At 61.0% G+C, this 14,592-nt stretch overlaps 2 protein-coding genes across 2 annotated transcripts; one reads left to right on the top strand and one right to left on the bottom strand.

Moving 5' to 3' along the window:
* Positions 1–259: 259 nt before the first annotated feature.
* Positions 260–3,732, bottom strand: BESB_054840 (uncharacterized protein; the record flags this gene model as incomplete). The annotated part of the gene is made up of 2 exons (XM_029363919.1): positions 260–2,275; positions 2,908–3,732. The coding sequence occupies 2 exons, from the start codon at positions 3,730–3,732 to the stop codon at positions 260–262; spliced, it is 2,841 nt and encodes a 946-aa protein (XP_029219842.1).
* Positions 3,733–8,589: 4,857 nt separating this feature from the next.
* BESB_054830 (uncharacterized protein) lies at positions 8,590–13,597 on the top strand (the record flags this gene model as incomplete). The annotated part of the gene is made up of 7 exons (XM_029363918.1): positions 8,590–9,584; positions 10,037–10,311; positions 10,645–11,266; positions 11,770–12,242; positions 12,439–12,553; positions 12,937–13,026; positions 13,471–13,597. 7 exons carry the CDS (start codon positions 8,590–8,592, stop codon positions 13,595–13,597), a joined length of 2,697 nt encoding a protein of 898 aa, XP_029219841.1.
* Positions 13,598–14,592: the final 995 nt, after the last annotated feature.

Below are 14,592 nucleotides of genomic sequence, written 5' to 3'. Positions count from 1 at the left end.
TATCGGAGAACTCAAACGAAGCACGGGCCATCCATGCACAGTCGCCCGAATGAACAACCGCAAGCGTCGCGCGATTCAGGATGACATTGGTGTGCACTCTCCGCAGTGGGAGTCGTGTCGCAGCCAACAGCTCAGGCTTGACTGCTTCATTGGCAGCTACATTTGAGACTCGCCTGTGGGCAGACACTGCCAGACCCCGTCCATAGCTGATGACTGGGTCGCATGGACCACACGAGCAGCCCGCTGCTCGGGAGTTGAGTTACAGATCTTCGCATATCGCTTCCCCAGCCTCACTGCTCATGCTGCTCAATTCCAAAAACGCATCATCCGGTAGTTCGCGGGCCGCGGGTCTCCGTTCTCTCCTGTGAAGAATCGCTTCGGCCCCGTAGCTTATCGGGTCTGCAGCCTGCACGCCGGAGACAGGAGGGGATGACAGCTGAGGCCTCGGGCCGCCGGCTGGGAGAGCGGCGTCTGCCACAGGCGTCGCTTTTGCGGGTATTCGTTCGGGATCTGCCTGACTCTTTCTCGCTTTGTCAACCTCGCATTCGGAGTGGATAAAGGGGTCACCGGCGACGCGCGCGGAAGCCAGCCAGTCATTCCCCGCTGAGGCCCGTCGTGGTTCCGGGGGCCTGCAGAGAATTCCCGCAGCGCTGGTTTTGAGACTTTCGATTTCCACGGCGTGCAAGCGGAGCTGGTCCGAAAGAGACAGCACGCCCTCTGGTAGCGCCACTTGAGGCTGTTGCTCATGCGCCACGCGGTGGCCCTCCGCGCGCCTCGAGCTCCCCATGGCACAGTGAAAGAGGCACGCCGTAGAGACGTCTGGCAATCTAGACTCAGGCGAAACCTGCCGAGGAACTTCTGCCCGCAGCGCATGAGGGGGGCCAGCCAAGGCCTCGGGGAACGGAAGGTCGCGGCGGGAAGGCCCAAGTAGAGTCTGGTGCAAGTACCCCAACTGCGGCACCGCCGGAACTCCACTGCAGTCCGCGCCTCGGCTCCTGTCGGTCATGCTGCGGCTCCGCGTCTGGGAAGGAACATCAGAGGCTGACGCAGCGCCACGGAGGAGAAAATTTCCCCACAGGGGCGGCGGATGCGGCTCGCCTGTTCCAGCCCCCGTCTGCCCTCCGAGACGCCGCGCCACTGGAGAGCCTCGCGTGCAGCTACTCGCGCCGCCTGCGACGGAGGCAAAGAAAAAGGCGGGGTGGGGAGGCGATCCAGCAGACAGTCCTGAGACACTCCGAGGGGTGAACGACTGTGCAGCAGAGAACCGCGGCGAAGCCCCCCTGGATGGCGCCTGGCCGCGCGCCACTCCAGCTTGCGAAAGCAGCGAGTACGAATGCCTGATGGTGTAGGCTCCGCACCAGCTCTCGCGATGGAGACCCTGCGTGCTGGCGGTCCGCAGCGCAGCCTCGTCAACCAGCTGTGGATCCCCACCTTCAGAAGGCCACAGCGCGACACGCGCTGCGCCGCCCCGATGGCCGCCTTGCGCATTCTCCCACGACGCGGGCGCGCACGCGAGAATTGGCCGGCTGCGCTCAAGATGAAAAAATGTCTCAGACGCGCTCGGCACGACAGACCGTTCCTGACGCAGCATCTGCTGCTGCAGCTCCGACGAGACCGTCAACAGCGCAGGGCTCGCCTCGATCTGTCCTGCCCCCCCCTGCAGCGCCGTCTGAGCGGCCGCCACCACGGCAGAGGAAGGCCTACCAACCCCAGGTGCGGCCGAGCCAGGCCGGAGAACATTGGACGCGGGGGACAGGTCCGGGGCCCCTGTCAGGCCGTGCGGAGAGCAGGGAGCTTGCGCGCTCGGATCCCTGAGAGCTGCCCGCTGCAGCGGGCTCCCAGCCACCGCCCCCCGCGCAGGCGCGGTGTACGCGACGCCGTCTGGCCCTTCAGGAGAGGAGGCCCGCCGTTTCTGCAGACATGCGTGGCCTTCGCTGACGTTCACCTCGATATCCCCCGATGCCCTCCTTCGCGCCGAAGACTCGCACTCCGCAGTGCCTTCTGTCAACTCGACAGGGCCAGGCGCCGACTGCGCTTGAGATGAAGCGCGCCAGTCCTTCCTACTCTGCTGCTGCTGCTGCTCAGCGAGCTGCTGCTCGAGACGCAGGAGCCGCGCCTCGAAGTGCGCATGCGGCATTCGCGTAGAGGTCTCTGGCTGCGTGGAGGGTCCCGCCAGCGAGGGCTCCGAGGCCGCCTCTGCAAGCCCCATGACCGCGCAAGTCTTCTCGGCTGGGACGTCCTTCTGGCGGACGGCGTGCTTGGCTGAGGAGACGCCCTGATGACAAGAAAAAGGGAATTTTACAGTCTTTTTTGATTTATGAAGTGGTTCTGAAGCAATCTTATAACACATATAAATAAAATTAAAGAATAATAAATACTAAATGTATATTAATAATTTAGAGTTAAATTAAGATAATTTTCTTCTACATCGTAGGCTATTAAAAATAAACTCTAAATTTCAAATTAAACCATTCAATTACATGGTAATTTATTCATTTAAGATAAATTCATATACATTTAACCTGATGCTGCAGAGACAAGAGACATAAAACCGCGACCCAGCGAACTATGACCCCGCACAGTTGCTCCTCAGGTATTTTCGGCGAACATCTACCGCAGCCAGTGCCGGCGAGATACTTTTATTTGAGAAAACTTTTAAGAAAACCTAACATGGAGCAATGCTGCAGTTGCGTCAACGTTCAGACTGTCGGGTGAGAGCAGACGGCTGCTCGCGTACAAAGCCCGCTAAAGCCTCGAAATCCACCTCAGAGGACAGAACGAAAAACATGCAGAAGCTCTCCCAGAGACTTCCAGGCAGGCTCCCCTGCCGAGCGAAATCCATGCATCCAGAGTTGAGGGAATCGAACAGAAAAGTTCGATCTCGTGGACTGCATGTCCCCTCCTCACCTGAGTCGACCGGAGAAGAGCGAGAGCTTCGTCGCCGCGCTGCAGAGCGCGAGCCAGGAGGTCCTTGAGACCAGCGACTTCCTTCTCCTTCTCTCGCAGATCGCGGGTCAGCGCTGCTTGCTCTTCGGCGCGAGCAGTCTCCACGTTTCGCACGTGGCTTCGCGCGTCGCGGACGCGTCTGGCTAAGCGCTGGAGGAGCTCCTTGCTCTCCGTCTCCACGCACGCGCGGCGAACCTGCTGTCGGTACAGTTCGCGCCGCAGATGCCTGCAGTTCGGGCAGCCGGCGCTCGCACCTCTCGCCGAGAGCGACCGCGCCGACCCAGAGGCGGTGAAGCGCGCGCGATCCGCGGCCTTCTCCCTCCGTGCAGACGCAGGCGTCTCCGGTCTCCGCATCCTCTCAGGAGACAGCGCAAACTCCTTGTCGCCGCTGCGCGACTCCCCACTTTCACTGCCCTCTCCTCTCGAGCTGCCGGCCCTGACCCTCAACCCTAAACCCTTGTTGGGGCTGAGACTCAGGCCGCCGCAGATGCCCGTAAGCCGCCTCTCGCTGTTCCTTCTCGGGGTCCCCCCAGAGGAGGCGTCGCCGTCACTCTCCGCGTCTCCGTTGCCCCCCCTTCTGTCTGCAGAGCCGCTCTCTCTGCTCGCCTCGTCACCTGCGAGGCGCGGCTCTGCACGCTTGACGGCGGAGGCCCGCGAGGCGCGTCCCCCAGACGCGCGGCGAGCGCTGAGATGGCGGACGAGCTCGCGATGAACTTGCAGCTGGAGGCACCAGAGGGCCTCTAGGCAGAGACTCTCCTCGGCGCCGTCTCCTCCATCGGTCGCCATGGCTGGCGGCGAACGCAGGAGGTGGAGAAATGAGTCGCGATCGCGGGTGTCTCGAGTGCCCCGCGGCTAGAACCCCTGCGGAGAGGGCTGGTAGTCTGCTGCAGCCCCGCTGCAACTCTCTCGACTCCCTTTCGCAGTTCAGGGCGACGGAGGGCCGTGGACAGCTGTAGCTCGCGCCCGTTTCTCAGCCGCAGAGGCAGACAGGGATCGACTCAGGAGTCTGTCCGGTAAAGAGCCGCAGCGTGTGTGTAAACGAAGTTTACACACACGCTGCTCGAACAGAAAACGCCTGCCCTCTGGCGACACAGGTGAGAAGGACCTTGTGGGGGCAGAGGGGGCCTTAGCGGCGGGGAGCGAGCCCGCTCAGACAAGAGGAGCCCGAGCGGCAGCTTCCAAGGAACGTCAGCGACTGCTGCAGCGAGGGGAACCGCGCAGAGGAGGAAAGTCCACCAGAAAGAAACGCGCAAAGAGCAGACGCACCTCCCATCTCGAAGGGTTTGCGCATTTCTGTCGGGAGAGAGCCCCGGGGGCACCGAGGACTCCCACACAGGCCCCCGCGGCAGCTGGACCGAAGCGACCCGTCTCCGCCCCCACGGAGGGCGACCGCCGCGCGCGACCGCACCGCGGAGAATTGCCGTAGCTCTTGTGTGAAAAGGCAACGATGCAGCGAGGAGGTGTGTCTGTCGTTTACGGAAACGCACCACGACAAGCAGGGCTGCGAAAAGACCCTAGCGAGGCGGAGTAGACGAAATAAAAGTAAAGTCGCCCCCAGGCAGGCATGCCACTGGTCTGCGGACAGGGAAGACTGGCGGAAGAAAGGAAAGGGTATTCCTGTCAACAGCGTCGGGATACGAGTACGAAACGGAGAAAGACGCCGCTCACACAGCACGACGCCCGCCACATGCAGCTCGCACACACGCGTTCCTCTGCCTGATGAGACGAAGAGACTCGCACCGTGGCGGATTCATTTGCCAAAAAAGACAAAATGGTTGAAGGGGAGGGGGACAAGAAAGCAGAGGTTGCAGAGCTTCTTTCGGAGATATAAAAAAAGCCTTGCAGATAGATGCACACAGAAAGCGCTTGAATCGCCCGCTGTGCATGCGTCCCGCCTGACGCCCGGAAAGGACACGACAGGCAGGATTCGCTTGTCCCCGGCTGGCTTTATCCGCGTCTCAGGCGCGAGGAAAACCAAATATAAAATGTTTACAGTCGGCGCTGACGAAACGAATTGGAGCAGCACTGCTCAAGCTTCTTCTCGCATCGCTGCTTGGCTCTCTTGTCTTCTCTCCTGTGCCGAGACGCGAAGTCCTCAAACAGGCTCGGTTTTTCGCAACTTGAGGACAGCAACGGGGACCCAGGCCGAATGAAAGATGGCGACTCGGCAGTTTCCTTCCATCGGGTGCCTGCAGGAAGTCTGTCGAGAAATGCTTTAAGCTTCAGTTACAAGACACCTCGCTGCGCGGTTGTCCGCTACTCGACTTGTCAAAAAACCGTCGACAGGTATCTTGTTCTCTGCAGCTCGGCAAAATGCTGTAGTGCTGTTTCGACTATGCATCGAGTATGCATTTTCATTTGGCAGGACCACTCCGTGCTAGCCACTACACACATCACATTCTGCCGCTGCAGTGGTGCTTGTGATCAGAAGAAAGCTTCCTGGCTTTGGACATGGAGCGACCGCGGAAGAGAACAGGCAACGAGTTGAGCGCGATAACGTCAATATATCAGCGGCAGCGGCTATATAGGCGCAGCCCTCGGCTCAAGCGTCGGCTCACGATGCATCCCTCTTGAGTTCGCGAATCCGTCTCTGCTTTTCTAGTGTTTTCTTCTCATGGGGCTCAGATGGATAAATAAAAAACGAAGCCTCGGAGCGGCTGCGCACACGACAGCTGAACATGAAACACCAGGGAGATTCACTAATCTATGTGTCTATGCCGGCGCTGTCGCCGCACAGCTTGCTTGGGTCCCCACTAGGCGTTTCGCCGTGACTGCGACTGACTGGCCCTTCCCCTTGCAAGCATCTTGGGACACCTGACTGCGGAGAGCATTTTCTTCATCCGCACGAGCAATCTGGTCATACACAGACCTGCGGAATTGACGATGAATGCAGCTGTGCATGTATCGTGCGTAATGCACAAAACACAGGAGAGCGACTCTGGTCACTTTTGCTGCAGAATCGCCCCGCGATGTCGAACCTCAACGGGCTCGAAAAACGTTGGTCAGGGCGGCGACGTGCTGCAGCCGTCGAAAGCATGCTTCTCTGTGTATCTAGCTTGTCGGACTCTCTGAAGGTTCGGTGCTATCCTAGTCAACCAGGGCAGTATCTAGCATTTACGGGGAGCACAATCGTTATCTGTCGACTATGAGTTCGCAGCCGGAACCCTCTATGCAGAGGCATTGCAAGTATTGAAACCAGAGCTACAGCCAAGGAGGAGTCCCCTCCGTTCGCCGGCCGTGGAAGCAGCCTCAGCAAAAAAGATGCACTCTGGCTTCCCTGGAGGACATCGGAGCCCGCATGTTGAAATAACTGTGGCGCTTCGTCTTCCATCCGTGGAGAGCCGCGTTAACAGTGGCATGAGTTTGTGCTATCCGGGTGCATCCTCCGCGCCACTCCTACGTTTTGCCCTATATGACTACTGACTCATCTTCGCATACGACGCTAGATAAGCATACATTTATGCGGCAACTGCTAGTCGCGAGACGCGCCACCGCTGCCTGGGCGGCCACAGGCCCGTCGTCAGCTGTCTCTCCTAACACTGAATGTCGTCCTTTTCTCCTCGGTTTGCAGTAGACACACACAGGTACGAAAGTGTAGAGGCTGAGGTGAGGTACGGCACACATGCTCCCAGGGCGTTCAGCCACGGCGGTGGCGCGTGACGTTCCATCGTCGGGGCGCGTCTTGTAAATGACGGTTTTTTTCTTGCCTCCCGCTTTCACAAGAGTGTAGCAGATGAGCATGCTGTATGCATGCGCTTTTTGTGGTCACGTGTGGCTGGCACAAAGGGTTTATGAAAGCTAGATACGGAAGCCGCGAAGTGCCTTGACTAGTTTGCAACAGTTTTTGCCATCAGATGCTCACCTCGTCCTCCCTCCCGCCATTGGTGTGCGGATTTCCATTCACGAGCGACAAAAACCCTCCCAGTTTCATTTTCTCGCGTGTATGGCCGTGGCACGGTATAATCACTACCTGCCCGTGCCTACCGATGGAGGAGACAGAACGCGGAAATAGTGTGCACTTTCAGGCTGTTGAAGGGGATTTCGAACGTGGCTCGGGTAGTCCGTGGACACCGACAACCAGAAGGGCGCTTTCTAAAGCCGTTCCCCTACACATCGTACTCAAGAAAAGTTGAGTTGACTTGGAAAGAAATACCAAAATGTAAGTGGCAAGTTCAGTGCTTCTCAACCGCAAGTACGCACGGCAACACACGGGGAAAAGAACGCGCCGGCGCATGCAAAGAGGACACGCTGCAACAGGTATGGCAGGGCGGGGAAGCACATGCCGCGCTGTTGACGACAGCTGCGAGAAATGCAAGCAAAAAAGGCAAGGCCCCAGTTGTGCCCATGGTAATAGTGACTCAGTCCATCTTTTCTGCGAACCTCTATGTACTTAGTCTTGCCTTCCGGAGAAGATTCTTCTGTTTCTTGTGCCTTCGAGGCTTCCCTTCCGCTTTTTTATCCGGCCGTGCCTCATGCAAACAGGCCCAGTGCGAGTGTCCTTACACTGGACAAGTGAGTCAACGGGAGATGCCCAATCAGCACCTTGCAGTTTTTTTGATCGTGTTGAGAGTGGCCACCTCCTCGAAAACGTCTGCGTGCTTGCCTATCTGGCAGTAACAGTCTCGTCTCTGTCTTCTTTTGCGCCAAATCCGCCGCTTCTTTAAGCCTCTATCCTTCAACTACACAGCAAGCCTGCCCCGTTGCCCTAAGGAACTCGAGAACGGGCAAGCCGTGCTTCACGAACCCAGGCGCCGCTTTCTTGTCGTTTCACCTTCTTGCTGCTCCGTCTTAGTATCCAGGCGTTCAGCAGGGCAGAGGTTTGCTCGCCGTCGCTTTGGCAAGGCCTTCCATTGTTGCCTGGTCACTTCATCCATGCCTAGCCTTTGAAACGGTTTCTTCAGACCGTTTTCCGCCGCCTCCTTGAGATCCTTGTTTGCAACTGCACGTAAACCTTTCCGCAACTCTCTGTGGCTCGCGAGCGCGTACCTACCTGCGCGTTCCTGCCGTGTTACGGCATCTCTTCGCTTCGTTTCCCGCGCAAGGGAGGGCGCGTCTGTAACGCTCCATTTCTGGTCCTGCCTTCACCGCAGTTGAGCGCTTTCTTTCGCTCTCTTTCCCGCGTGAGCGTGCATGCGGGGACGGCGCGCAAGGATACAGTATTCTCGAAACGCATTGGGCCGCAGGCGAGAGTGTCTGCCCCGGCGAGCTCTCTTGACGGCAGCATGGGGCAAACTGTCGGACAGAAGGGGACTCGAAAGTGAGAGCCAAGGGAGTGGGAGGAAAGGACGAGGCGAGAAAAAGGTTCGAGGGAAGGGAGAGCGGAACGGAGGACAGACTGGGATAGCGATCCAGGGGGAAGCTCTGAATGAGGTCGGGTGGAGGAAGAATGGAGAGAGCGGAGCGTTAACGCAGAGGTAGGTACACAGACCCGAAGAGGGGCGGAGAACAGTGAGGCGGATTTCCAAAGACTCCGGCCTCTGTTCAGCCAGCGCCCTGTCCGCCGCTTCGCTTTCTTGTCCGCTCCTCACTGATGAAATACACGCGCACGAGCGCAGGACGAACGGCTGGGGCAGAGGGAGGCAAGCGGAGAAAGACCAGCGGACGCCGACGCCGTTGACGCGCTGTCTGGAAGGAGCCGACGGGATGGCGGCTTCACGTAGACGCTCCTCCGGCGGGGCGGGGACCGGCACAGAGGCGTTTCCTCTCTCTACTCGCTTCGTTTCGCTGCTGCTTCTCGTGTCTTTTCTGCACTGTTTTCTCACTTCTGGCCTCGCGGAGCGACGGCCTGGGGATGCCGCTGCAGCGGCGAACCCGGGCAGCGCCTCTTTTGTTCCCCTTCCGGCGGGTCGCAGCGGGTCGGCGCCCCGAGAGGACTGGCCTGCAGACTTGAGCGCGTCGCTCTCCGCTCCGTCCGCATCCGCTGCTGCTTCTGATTCTTCCGCTGAGTGGTCTCCTTGGTCTGTCTCCGCTTCATCCGTCGCCTCGGTCTCTCTGCCTGCCGACGGCGCATGGCCCTCTGTGCAGTCGGCGTATCGCATCCCCATCCACATGGTCGGCGCGCGCGCGGCCGTCCGCGCCGTCTCTGTCGGTCAGCAGAGCCTCCTCCTCGCTCTCGACACGCAGACCGAGGGTGTGCGCGTCTTCCTCTCCAACTCAACGGCCTGCACGCACTTCTCCTCCCGCGAAGCCCGCGATGCCTCGCTTTCTTCTCCTTCCGCGGCTGCCTTCCAGTCTCTGGCGCGCGCACCGACCAGCGGGACGGTGAACGACGAGAGGGAGAAGGCAGGTGCGCCGCGCGGCCGCGAGGGGGGGACGAGGGACGGGGGCTCCTCAGCAGTCTCTTCCCCGGAGTCTGCGGCCGCTTCGCCGGCGCCTGCGCGGCTGGGCGGCAGCGCGAACGCGCACGGGCGGCTGCCGCTGAAGGCGCTGACCTTCCTGCAGCGCCGAGGGACGCTTGCGAAGCGCCGCGGGCGGCGAGGCGCCGACGCCGGCGACGTGAGCCAAGGGACCTGCTACGACCCGCGCGCGTCAGGCGTCTCGCTGTGGTGCCTCAACGGCAGGCAAATGTGCAGCTTCCTGAGCGCCGACCCTTTCCGATGCAACGCGTCACCGCAAGCCGACATCACGCAAGCAGCCAGGTAAAAGCCGACCTGAGGCCGCGCGAGCGCGGAAACCGATGCACCGACGGGGGGGAGGGGGGGGTGGCACTCCATCAGTAGGGGGACTCGCGCGCGTTACTGCCACTCTGCGCGGCGATGGACGATCCATTCAGTCTCGCTGCACACGGACTTGTGACGAGGTTTCGCCGCGCTCCAACGTCCCCGTCTCCATCCGCGTGCTTTAAGGGGGGGGGGCTGCGTCGTCGTCTCTGCGCCTCTGTCTCGCGTGCGTCTCTGTTTGTCCTTACGAAGTTTCTGCACTCGGCATGCAGCGCGGGGCGAGAGAGGCGTGCTCGCCGGCAATCGCCCGCGTGGATGCGTGTGCCTCCTGCGGTGCATGGTGTGCTCCACGTCTCCTCTTTTTCTTCGCCTGCATGTGTCTCTGCCGCCGCCCTGTCTGCCTCTCGTCCGCCCTGTCTGCCTCTCGTCAGGTTCTCACAGCGCTCCGACGGGGTGCGCTTCGGCGAGCTCCGCCTCGAGGGCCTCGACCTCGTGCGCCTGGAACTCTCGCCCGCCGTCCCGCCCGCTAGGGGGACTGAGCCCAGACCCCGCGAGGGTGGCGCCCAAAGAAGGGGCGAGGCCGCGCGAGGCGGAGGCGCGGCCCTTTTCGGCGACGAGAAGCTTTTCCCCGTTAAACTCGTCGCAGACCGAACCTCGGGACTCTACGATGTCTTCCCGGGGATACAGGGCGTCTTCGGCATCGCGGGTGAGGCGCCCGCGCCGGCGAGGCGGGGCGCAGGCAGGGGGGGAGGGGGGGAGAAGAGGCGAAAGCGGCGTGCCTCACCACGAACTGGCGAGCGACTCGGGCGTCCAGAAAGAAATAGAAGGCAGCTTCCGCAAAGAAATATGTTTGTGTGTTGCTCGTGTGTCAGCTACGGGTCTGGAGGCGGCCGGCATTGCCGTATCTCGTTCTGTCCAGCTGTTTCCTTTGTCTTGTTATTGAGTTCTTGAAGGCGCCGAGGGCGGAGAGTGCCCTTCTGTCGCATGCCTTTCGCGTGACGCCTTGCGAAAGCCGTTTGTCACTGTCCTCTCCTGCCAGGTCCCGAGTTCTGCTGCCGCAACGCGTCCCTGTGGAGCTCGACTCTGCATGCGCTAAACGTGACGTCCTTCGCCTTCGACCTCAACTTTCCTGCACCGACCGCGCTGTCGGCCGCCACTTCCGACTCCTCGCGACGCCAGGAGACCGCGACGCGCCCCAGCGCCGCAGCCGCCGCGGGCTCTTCCGCGTCTCTCGCCTCCCTCGCGGCAGCTTCGCGCGCAGGTCGCAACGGCGCCGGGGACTGGGCGCCGCTGTCCTTCCTCCATCTGGGCGTGCTTGACGAGGGGGAGGGCGACGACGGGGGGTCCGCGGAGGCGCGCGTGCGAGGCTTCGCGTGGTATGGCGAGGCCGGCGACTGGAGGGGCGCGGTCGATGAAGCCGCAGACGGCCGCGGACGCGCAGGGGGTCATGGCGAGAGCGATGGGGCTGAGAGAGACACCCCGAAAAAAGAAGGCTTGCCAGCGGCGCGAGGAACGGAAGTCGTCTGGGGAGAACGAATTCAGACGGGAAACGCATGGAGCGACTCGATCGCCCACTTCACCTCCTACCAGTGGGAGATGTGCGGCAGCAGCCTGATGGGGACGTCGCACATGGACGACTGGACTGTCTCCGTCGATCTGAGGTACAGGAAGAACGCGTGCGAGTCTCAATGCAAACTTTGCCGCGCTTCTCTGTCGTGCGTCGCTGCGTGAGCCGCTCGTTTGATGGATCTCGTGTGTTCGCATCTATCCCGTTTCAGCCTGAGGGGGCCTCAGCCACGGCTGGCGTCGTCCTTTTGAAGTTCTCCGTTCTGCTTCGCGCGCTTGCTGTCTGCTCGTGCGCTGTGCACGGGTACATCGCTTTGTCCTTCTCTTCTGACTCTGGGCTGCCTCGCCTTCGTCTTTTCTCTCCTTCCCGCTTTCTCTCTCTGTCTGTGGTTTCTTCGCGAGCGCCGTCGTCCTTGCAGTCGGGGTCTCCTCTCCTCTCTTTTGCACAGGTCCTGGATGTCTCTCTCCTCCCCTCTCGTCTGGGGGGGCCCTTCTCTGCGGGTGGCGCGGTCGGTTGTGCCCGCCTTCTGCCTCCCCCCGGTTTCGCCCGCGCCTCGGCATTTCTCTCCGCTCTCCGCTTGTTTTCTCCTCCCTGCAGCTCCGAGTGCCTAGTCGTGCCGCGGCCGCTGTGGCTCGCGGTTCGCGCGTGGCTGGCGCCGGCGCTGAACGTGACGAGTCCGCAGTGCGCACTGGGCGACGGCGGCTCGGGCCTCGCGCCAGTCGACGCGCAGGGAGACGCCGAGGAGGACGCGGCGGCGCGAGGCCCGGCGCGCCGGCAGATGTGCCCACTGCGGAAGCCGACCACACCTGCCAATTTGGAAGATGCGCGCGCCCCTCCTCCGCGGCAGCCGCTCCCCGCGCTCTCCTTTGCCCTGCGCGACGTCTCAGGGGATGTCTTCGACTTCATCGCCAGCGGCGCGGAGGCGCCGGGCGCCGACGCGCGCGTGCAGCTGCCCCTCGAGCAGCTCGTAGTCGCCGACCCCGACGGCGAAGGCGAGGCCCTCTGCGTGGTTCCACAGCCCCACAGCCTCCTCTCCCGGGAAGGCCGCAGCGTGCGGCTCGGCACGCGAGGTGGGAAGGCCCTTCACAGGACGAAGCAACGGGCGCTGGGCGAGGAACCGCGACGGCGGCGAGCTGGGTCGTAGCCGGGGCGCCGCGAGAGGGGAGAGGGGAGAGGGAGATGATGCGAAAAGACAGAACGAGATGCGATTCGGCGAGCGCGAGGGGACCACCTGGTGCGCGATCTCGTGGCTGTTTTTCTTTTCAGCGGTCGCGGCCTTCCACCTCATCGTGGATCAACGGCGCTGGCGCGTCGGCCTGCTGCCCAAGGACCTTTCGCTGTCTTCCTCCGACGCGTCGTGCGCAACGAAAGCCACCTGCAAGTGCGTCTGAGAAAATGGAAAGAAAGAAAAATCGGGCACAGCGGGACGAGCCAGCAGAGGCCCCAACGCGCGAAAAAACGTCTCAAAGAGCCACTGAACAGACTGTAAAAAAGAGAAAAAAAAGCACATTTTTGCGCGGCAGAAACGGCGGAAAGCGATAATCATGGATGCATCACGTGGAGGAAACCGGGGAGGAGAGACGGGATTCGTGGCGGCACAATAAATCAACAGGACACGCGTTGAGCGTTTGGGGGAGAGGGAGACCGGGGCATGAGTTGAAAGAAGAATCACAAACGCTTCTTTTTGCGTCGTCGCAGAGCCCGCGGACACACGCAGAAGCGACAGCGGAACAGAAGAGACACTTGAGTTCTTTTTCACTTCAGGGGACAGCAAACGTACATCCCTGCGCTCAACAAGTGCGCCGACCCTTCCTGCTCGGAACGTCTTTTCTTTTCTCTCAACGAGGAAACCAAGTAAGAGAACGATCCTTGGCTTTCGCCTCGCTTGTCTGTACTCTTCCACACGTTTGTGTGGCTTCTTTCTCTTTTTTTCTCGCTCTCTGGCGCCTCTGGAAGGCTCCGCTCCCACGCTCTCCACCGGAGAGCTTACCTCGGATCCTTCTCTGCAGCCATTTGGGCAGTCGTTCTCGGTTGTGTCTCTTGTTTGCTCAGTCTTCTCTGCCTCGCCTTCCTGCGTTTGCGTGTTTTTCGTCTCTGCGCGTCGCCCCCTCGCCGTGTCTGCTTGTTTTCGCTTTGGCCTCGGCTTCCTTGAGCTCGCCTTCCGTGGCTGTTGTCCCCCCTACAGCTCCGCGTGGGTCGCCGGTCGCCTCCTTCGCTCCGTGGCGCCTCGGTTGTCAGGTTCTCTCTGCTTCTTTTCCTCCTCGCGTCACGCGCGGTCGCTTGTTCTCTGTCCTGCAGAAGCTGCGAGCTTTCGCCGTTTGTCGTCCCCGGCGCTCTGACGCTGCTGGCGCTGCTCGTCGGCCTCGAGGTCGCCGTTGTGACCTTCCAGTGGACGAATCTGCTGCGCGCGCGGGCGCTCACGTGAGCGGGCAAACGCAGAAAACAGGGAAAAAGTGGGGGGGGCGGGGGGGGGGGGGGGACGGGAGGAGGAGACGCCGCGAAAACAAGCCCCTCGTGCAGAGCGAAAGGCCACGAAGCCTTTTTTCCTGGGTGAGAGCGTCTGGCTCGCGAGCGCCGCGCGCCAGGAACACGCGCCGCATCGGCAAACTATCGCGGCGGAAGTCTAAAATAGAAGCGGGAAGGCGTGAGAGGGAGCGGCAGGTGCGGCGGAGGCGAGGGAGATGGCGAGGAGACACGTGCACGGGATAGATTTCGAGAGAAAGAGACGGCACTATTTCTGCACCAGCTGGTGCCGGCGTTCAGGTTCTCTGTTCTGAGAAGAATTAATTTGCGTGCGTTGCACTCTCGGATGTGGCACGCAGAGCTGCGCTGTGGTGTGTCTGCCTCCTGTGTTCTGCGCGTTGCCCCGGGCTCTCTTTTTCTCGCTGCGGGTTTTTCTCGCCCGAGGGGCTTCCTGTTCGTTCGCGACTGTCTTCGCGATAGTCCCCCCGCCTTGTCTCTCCCCGGAGAGTTTTTTGGCCAACGCAGTTTGCTGCTGGAGACCCAATGAAGCGCCAAAGTACGAGCCTGAGAAAGGCCGTCGCGTCTGCGACTTCAGTTGCGTTCTACGCTCGCGGCCCTAACCGCCCCGTCTCTCAGCACGCGACGAGGAACGCGATTCGTCTTTCCTGCGCGCCACATTTCAGCCGTGCGGATAGATGCGCATTCATATATAACTGCGTTGCAGGCTAAATACATCTACAAGTCACAAACACATGCATGCTCTGCTCCCCCCGAGTGAGCGAAGCAGGGGCGAGGCGAGGGGACCGAACAGACTAGCCCTGCGCGCTCTCCTACCGGCATGTTAGCATTCTTGCTGACTCGGTAGTTGTGTCTTCTTGTGCGGTCACACAGTAGTTTCGCTTCAATTCGCAGCTTCGTTTCACCGCCTCGGACCTCGCAAGCAGGGCACTCGTGCTG

Source organism: Besnoitia besnoiti, chromosome IV, assembly GCF_002563875.1.
Source record: "Besnoitia besnoiti strain Bb-Ger1 chromosome IV, whole genome shotgun sequence".
Classification (NCBI taxonomy): domain Eukaryota; phylum Apicomplexa; class Conoidasida; order Eucoccidiorida; family Sarcocystidae; genus Besnoitia; species Besnoitia besnoiti.
The sequence above is the reverse complement of the archived record's forward strand: the minus strand, read 5'-3'. Positions and strand labels throughout refer to the sequence as shown.